Raw genomic sequence first — 6,769 nt, forward strand, 5'->3', positions numbered from 1 at the left:
CATTGATTGAATTTATTGTCGAAAAATAAAAGATAGTGACAGTAACTTGATATCTGTTCTCTTCATATCATCTTTTTATGTTCCAGACGTGCAACGCACGTGCACATCTTCTAATATATATATATATATCAAGTAAATATTATTCAGAGAAAAGCTCATACACGTTGAAATTCCAACTCTCAGAACAGAAAACTATCATACCTGATCTTCAAGAATTAACAACCCGACAATTTCCCCTAACTTCACCACTCGATCCAGTTAACGTCTTAATATTTCCCATCTTTATCATAGAATTTGCGAAATCATTCGAGAACGCCGTGGGATCACTCGCATAGAGGCGAACGATATCTCTGGTAGTGGATATGGCTAATTCACTGGAGAACAATACCTGATCAGACTGAAGAATGCCTCTTCCCTTGGCCAAATTTTCAAAATAATGACTATCAAAAGAGTCTCTGGAATTGATGTCGAGAGGGACAGTGTTATTTCCGTCGCTATCTGTAGGGCAAGCAGCCTGCAAACGTGGAACAACACGGCTGTCCAGAGAACTGTCCGGCGCACCCGTCCCCGAAAAATTTGATAATCTGTGGCTAAAAAGTGTACATCTTGATAACCCAATTGTGTGACCACCTACATAGTCGTGTTTTGACCATTAGTTTTCATACACGAAGTATATACACACAGATGCATGCATGCATGGACAAATATTACCTGATAAAGCAACGACATCGGTGAGATTTAGACCAACATCTGCAAATTTTGCGATGATTCTATCAAGTGATTCAAATGGAGAAGGAAGCAAGATATTGGCTCCAGTTTGGTTAGCCACTAATCCATCTCTTCTTCCCAGTAATACCTTCCACGAAGGTCCTCCACTCTGTGGTCATTCATTAGTCCAAAGTCATGCATATTAAATTTTTGTGGGTTTTTATATTTTATCGAAAGAAGAAAGAAAAGAGATAATTGATTGGGTTTAATATTTAGAAAGAAATGAATGAATTTACCAAGGAAACAGAATCTCTTGCAGCTATCGCGAGAATGTCTGCACATGAAACGACACAGCTGCATGCATTCTCCACCGCCTCTTTGATTGAATCAATCACCTCAAAGCCTCTTGCTGAGTTCAAGTTCGGGAAAGCAAATTTTTCACCATGTTTTCCATCCAACAACAATGATGCATCACACCCCTGATCGAAAGTTTTCAATTACGAATTTCGTCAAGTAAGATCATGTTCAAAATTTGGTTTCATTTTCATTTTTTGGCTGCTGATGTTCCACAAAGATGATTAAAAGTTGAGAAGAATGAAACAAAAACATGCTAACGTACGTGCACGAAAAGTGATGAACATTTGGTACTCACATTTACGAAGCAATCGTGGAAGTGAAGCCTAAGCAAAGAAGCCGCAATCCTCGCCTCATTCTTTATGGCCATCCTAACCTCTTTTCGAACAATACTAAGCAAAGTTGGACATGTTTTTGAGTAAAAATCTGCCCTCAATTGAGACCTTGCGCCTACACATAGCATTAAACTCGTTAGAACCCAAAATATCTTTGACTTATGCGTCATTTTTCACTTCGAAAATTAAAATTACTATTCTTGATTCAAAAATTCAGCCCAGCTAGGTTTCTCTAAATAATTACTATGGTTAACATATACAAATGTTGTTGATTTATATATAGGTAGAGATTAGTGGTGATTAAGGAATATAAAATCCATTAATTCATTAAGATTAACACAACATTAGTTATATAATTTTATGCATATAATGGTGATTAAAAGTTAGTTTAGTGGTATATATGATATATGGCGGTTTCATTTTTAAATAATTTAGCCTTCGTACGGCAATGCTTTCTGAAATCATCATAAGATTTTTTTATATAAAAAAGCCATCATAAGAATTTTATTAAAAATGTTACCTAACAATTTTGTTATACGGTCAAACAAAAACTATAAAGTACGCAAAAAAAGTGGGCATAATAATATTGTATTAATTTATATAATATACAAAATTTTCATACACTGAAATTTACTAAATTTTTTGGTAGTCTATTTTGAGTTTTGATCATTCAAATAATTAAAATTTAATCTTAATAAAATAAATTAATTTTTTTATACATAAATTAACGTCGAAGTTTGCTGACATGTAATATTACCGCAAAAATGAATAATATTTTTAAAAAATAATACACTGCGAATAAAAAACCAAAACTCAAAATATTCAATTAACTAGACGATTTTGGTAGTTTTCCCAAATATAAATAAATTTATGTATGTATGATATTAAAAATTTGGAGTCGACGACTCTTATTAATTTATTCAATCAGATGAATTGGAAATCGATGATACTTCGGCATTATATTAAAAAAAAAACCCAATTTTTGTAATTCAGTGGACCTCTCTTTTTATTCTATCTTGTCTTCTTTAAGTGTGATCCACATGTGCCAAATACTCAGATAAGCAATTTGGGGATGGAAATATTTAATTATATTTCTGCATAATACATAAAATAATACTTTTTTAACAAAATATAATTTTTTTCAAAAAAAATACCTCGGTGCACAGTTTTATTCCAACCGGCGCTCTTACTAGGTTTCTACTTTAAATAATAATAAAATCATATATTTATCAAAATATAGAAATTAATATTTTATAATAAAAAAGGGACCGAGAGAGAAAAATTCTTTTACAATAATTCATGTAAAATTTTATAATATGTGTCTAATTCAACATATTTCTCTCATCAATAAAAAGCTTGTTTTAAATCCTTATTTTAAAAAGATTTTATATTGGGACATCACCACATTTAAATCTATATAAGCAAAAATAAAGAGAAACAAGATTTTTTCCAGTATTTTGAAATATTGAGTGTTATTTTACTTTATTTTTGTTTAGATTTATTTTTTTTATGCGAAATCTCAAAAAAAAGCAATTCTAAATCAATCTTGGAGTATTTGCAACCTCTAAAACTAGTGATTCGAAAATTTAAGACAATGTGCTTGCTTGCTGAATTTTCTTGTTCTTAGGGAATTTTTGCGTTTATCTCCGTTTGTGTGAATAAACTAATTAACATGCATATTTGTGGGGTTATATTCAGAAGTTGCTCAAAAAGTTTATATGTAGATGTAGTCAAATAATGTAATATATTTTATAGCACAAACTAATTATATTCCGACAAATTATTGGTTCTAAACAAATAAAAATGACATGAACCAAAACCGGACGTACCCATAATAAATCAACAAAACCAAAATTCCTTCCCTTATCGTGTATATATCTGCCAAAAGATTTTCCCATATGATCAATGGAGAAAAATATACTGCTCCAATAGAAGATAGATTTGTTGTACACTCTAGGATTCTTGTCCTAATCGAATTCCAACCCAACGATGAAAATCCCCTCATATCCACTCCGTAAAATAATCTAAATATCCTGTAGTATAAACCGTGGAGATTTATTCGGTGAAAAAATAGATAGAAATACATGCCATTCGTCGTATATGAGCTGATTTAAAAATGAAAAGGGACAACTAAAACATATGTTGTTCCATTACATCGCATTACATTAACAACCCAATAATGATACAAGACAATAATAAAAAAATTCGTACAAAAGTTCAACAATCCTCAGTTTCCTGATAGGATGTCGAAACAGCTGATGACGGAAATCATAGATCGGCATTTGGGTTGTTTCCAGCAAGAATTAGAGAGATTTCCAGGCCTCGACTGAAAGCTTGGTTGAACATAAGTCGTGTTTGGAATGTTGAAACAAATGGGAACCACGAAAATAGAGCAATAGGAATGAAAATAAGCATCCCCATAGCAGCATCATATAATCGCGCAATGGAGCGTATGGACTTCCAGAGTCCCATTTTCTTCACCACCGGCTTCCAAGCACACGCAATCTTCAATTAAAAAGAAAGAAAGCATCGAAAGGCATTCAAGGTTAAAACGAGCTAAGTCAATATACTAGAGCTCTAATCTGGACATTCAAACAGAATAAGACAGATCAATGAATTTCGTTATGACAAAGATGCACAGTTATAATTTTGAGATGCAAATACAATTATAGGTGCGAAGACGACATTTTATGCATAACACAGTGATGCGTTCACAAAATATTAGAGAACGGAGGATTTTCCTCGCAAGTCGCAACTCAAACATGGAGGACAGTTCCAAGATTTACCTGCGAGAATTTTCAAATAAATAAATATGTTTACGCCATTTGATAATTTGTGTGCTGTGGGCTACTATATTTAGCACGACAGATAAATTTATTAGAACATAATCCGAGGTATTGCATTAATCTAGGTGAGTCTGCTTCATTTTTTCTTTAATCCAACAACAAATAATCATATTAACCTGAGGGTCTAAAAGAACAATAATCTCTGTATGATAGTCGTGCTCAACATTTTTTGTCCCATAAATTAGAACAAGTTGAGAAATATCTTGCAATATTTCTTACCCCAAACAAGTACAAAGGGAGTAATAAGTGATTTAATACACGTCTCAAACTCTGCAGAAGTAACAATTTTGTTGTGCTTAAGAAAGCGCAAATCATTATTCAGAGTTCAAAACTTCATCAGCAGGCATAGTTAAACTATTCAAGTTTCCTGAATGATTTCTGATAGAAAGCCCCAACTACACATGCGAGACAAATTCCACAACAAAAACAAAAGTCCATGAATCTACTACTTATTTTCACTCAGGATATTAAATGTGACGCAAGAGATAAACGACATCTGACCCCACAAATCCCTGCCAAAGATTATTATAATCAATACAATATCAAACATCAGATATACTGGATGAAGATGGCAACCACAATATTTCATGAAAATCTATTGAGCGCGGAAAACTTACAGAAAGAATTCCCCACCCAGTTGGCAGAAAAGCCAAGATACAAGCAAATATATCAGTGATTGAGAGATCAGTGAACGCGATGGCAACAATCAAGCCAGTCAGAGCAAGCAAAAATGAAAGACCTTGGATGAACCGCAGCAGCAGCTGAAAATTGACTGATATCTTTTGACTAAATGTGAACACCTGCAAAATCCAAAATAAAACTTTGAATTGGTTGGACCAATGAAGCTAGAGGTCTCCAATAATTGCAATCTTCAAATATCAGACCTTGAAAAGAAGTATAAGCACAGCAAACACTACCCATGAGAACCCATATACCTGACAACAAAACATAAGAGAATAAAATTAGTTATTATTTTATCCAACTGCCTCTCTCAACTCTCCAAGAATGTGTTGTAATCATAAATTCTTGGCACAGAGCATGCAGCGATACGGGAAGACCATAGCATGCTCAACATATCTACGAGGATCATTTTCAAATGTAAATGAGAAAAAACATCATTTTAGATAAATTTCTTTCAGCAAATGAAACGAAAAAGGAAAAAAAATTGGAGGAAGAAAACAGATCTGACACAAACTATCTCTGACATGCTATGCCAAAATCAAAACTCCTGAGGACATTAGGCAGCTTGAACCTATAGAATGGCTCATGCAGTCACAAGAAAAATATAGCGGAGTGTTAACGTCTAACTCTAGATTCAACACCTGAGACAAATACCTTCTGGTTGCTCATGAGAAAACCACCAAGGAATTGCAATGCAAGTCGTTTAAAATGATGTACCTAATGTAGGGAAAAAACTATTTCTCAGACAAGCCAAAAAGTTTGTACCGATAGTGATGTGTTTGATCCTTGCACATCTAACTTGTAGATGATACCGTACTGGAAGATGAAAAACCGAAAGCTTAAAATGGTCTCCATCACTCTCCCACTGAAGTTTCGAATATGAGACTGCAACGATAACAATTATTAAAAAGGAGCTCTACAGTAAAAGTATTGATGCCAAAAGATGAGAACTATATTCATTTACACATGGAGAAGTGACGTGTCACAAATTAACTTAGATGTGGAACCAAAACAAAACGCCTCTCTTTTAATTTTTCGAAAATATAAGTCATAAAAGTTCATATTTCTCTTAATTTCCTCGGGCTTCCTAACATTTTATTTCATATTAATAACATCAAATTATCCACAAACCAACTTGGATGCAATAGCAACACGCCATCCTTAGTTAAACCTTGATCATGGAGTACCTTTATGTAGTAAAAGAAAATACATCCTTTTGTTTCTCATGAGTGACTAGAATAGGATGCTCTACCAATATTTGCAATCACGGTATTTGCATTATGCAATGCGCATGGACCAAGGGAAAAAAACCAACAAATAGAAGAATTTTGAGCGTGAATCCCTAATGAATAAACAAGCATATCAAGGTCGATACACAAGAACTAATCATAAACATCCATTATGTCCATTACCAGTTCTTCATCCCACCAAGCCTCCCAGCTTTCTTCTCCTTTAACACCAATTCCACCTCTATAAAAAAGCCAGTTCGTCCAATCTCGAAAATCCTCTACGGCCCTAGTAATTACAAGAAAAAGGCTTATTCTTGAACCAAGAAGGCCAAAAGGTGGGACATAAAAAGGTGCAAGAATCTTACTTCTGCCACTCAAATCCAGATGGATTAAACAAATATGGAGCAAAGAGCCAAGAAATTGCTAGGAACCAACCGCTAACAGTGAGAAGAATATAGGACAAGGCACCACCTTCATTGTATCCATAGGAAAGATATACCACCAATAACAGAACAATTTCCATCCTGAAGAAAATAGAAAATAAATCTTGGTCAATTCTCAACCTCAGACAAGTTGGCGCCAACACATGCGCGCGCACACACACACGCACACACAC

At 34.0% G+C, this 6,769-nt stretch overlaps 2 protein-coding genes across 2 annotated transcripts; both read right to left on the reverse strand.

Moving 5' to 3' along the window:
• Positions 1–122: 122 nt before the first annotated feature.
• Positions 123–1,639, reverse strand: LOC140966885 (peroxidase N-like). Its single transcript, XM_073427166.1, has 4 exons — positions 1,361–1,639; positions 1,005–1,187; positions 712–877; positions 123–630 (listed from the first exon to the last, which is right to left on the reverse strand). Exons 1-4 carry the CDS (start codon positions 1,565–1,567, stop codon positions 209–211), a joined length of 978 nt encoding a protein of 325 aa, XP_073283267.1. The 5' UTR covers positions 1,568–1,639; the 3' UTR covers positions 123–208.
• Positions 1,640–3,417: 1,778 nt separating this feature from the next.
• On the reverse strand, positions 3,418–6,697 carry LOC140966886 (callose synthase 9-like). Its single transcript, XM_073427167.1, has 6 exons — positions 6,519–6,697; positions 6,337–6,439; positions 5,690–5,809; positions 5,128–5,178; positions 4,861–5,043; positions 3,418–3,902 (listed from the first exon to the last, which is right to left on the reverse strand). Exons 1-6 carry the CDS (start codon positions 6,674–6,676, stop codon positions 3,666–3,668), a joined length of 852 nt encoding a protein of 283 aa, XP_073283268.1. The 5' UTR covers positions 6,677–6,697; the 3' UTR covers positions 3,418–3,665.
• Positions 6,698–6,769: the final 72 nt, after the last annotated feature.

The sequence above is a fragment of the Primulina huaijiensis genome, unplaced genomic scaffold, assembly GCF_012295235.1.
Source record: "Primulina huaijiensis isolate GDHJ02 unplaced genomic scaffold, ASM1229523v2 scaffold208186, whole genome shotgun sequence".
NCBI classification, from domain to species: domain Eukaryota; kingdom Viridiplantae; phylum Streptophyta; class Magnoliopsida; order Lamiales; family Gesneriaceae; genus Primulina; species Primulina huaijiensis.

Bases quoted from the DNA above. Each gene is read 5' to 3' on its own strand.
- LOC140966885 (XM_073427166.1), bottom strand. From the start codon at position 1,567: ATGACGCATAAGTCAAAGATATTTTGGGTTCTAACGAGTTTAATGCTA. The intron at 1,188-1,360 runs GTGAGTACCAAA...ACTTTCGATCAG, and splicing joins TCCACGATTGCTTCGTAAAT to GGGTGTGATGCATCATTGTT. The intron at 631-711 runs GTAATATTTGTC...ACGACTATGTAG, and splicing joins CGATGTCGTTGCTTTATCAG to GTGGTCACACAATTGGGTTA.
- LOC140966886 (XM_073427167.1), bottom strand. From the start codon at position 6,676: ATGGAAATTGTTCTGTTATTGGTGGTATATCTTTCCTATGGATACAAT. The intron at 5,810-6,336 runs GTAATGGACATA...TTATCGTTGCAG, and splicing joins CTTGGTGGGATGAAGAACTG to TCTCATATTCGAAACTTCAG. The intron at 5,044-5,127 runs GTCTGATATTTG...TGGATTTTGCAG, and splicing joins TGCTTATACTTCTTTTCAAG to GTGTTCACATTTAGTCAAAA.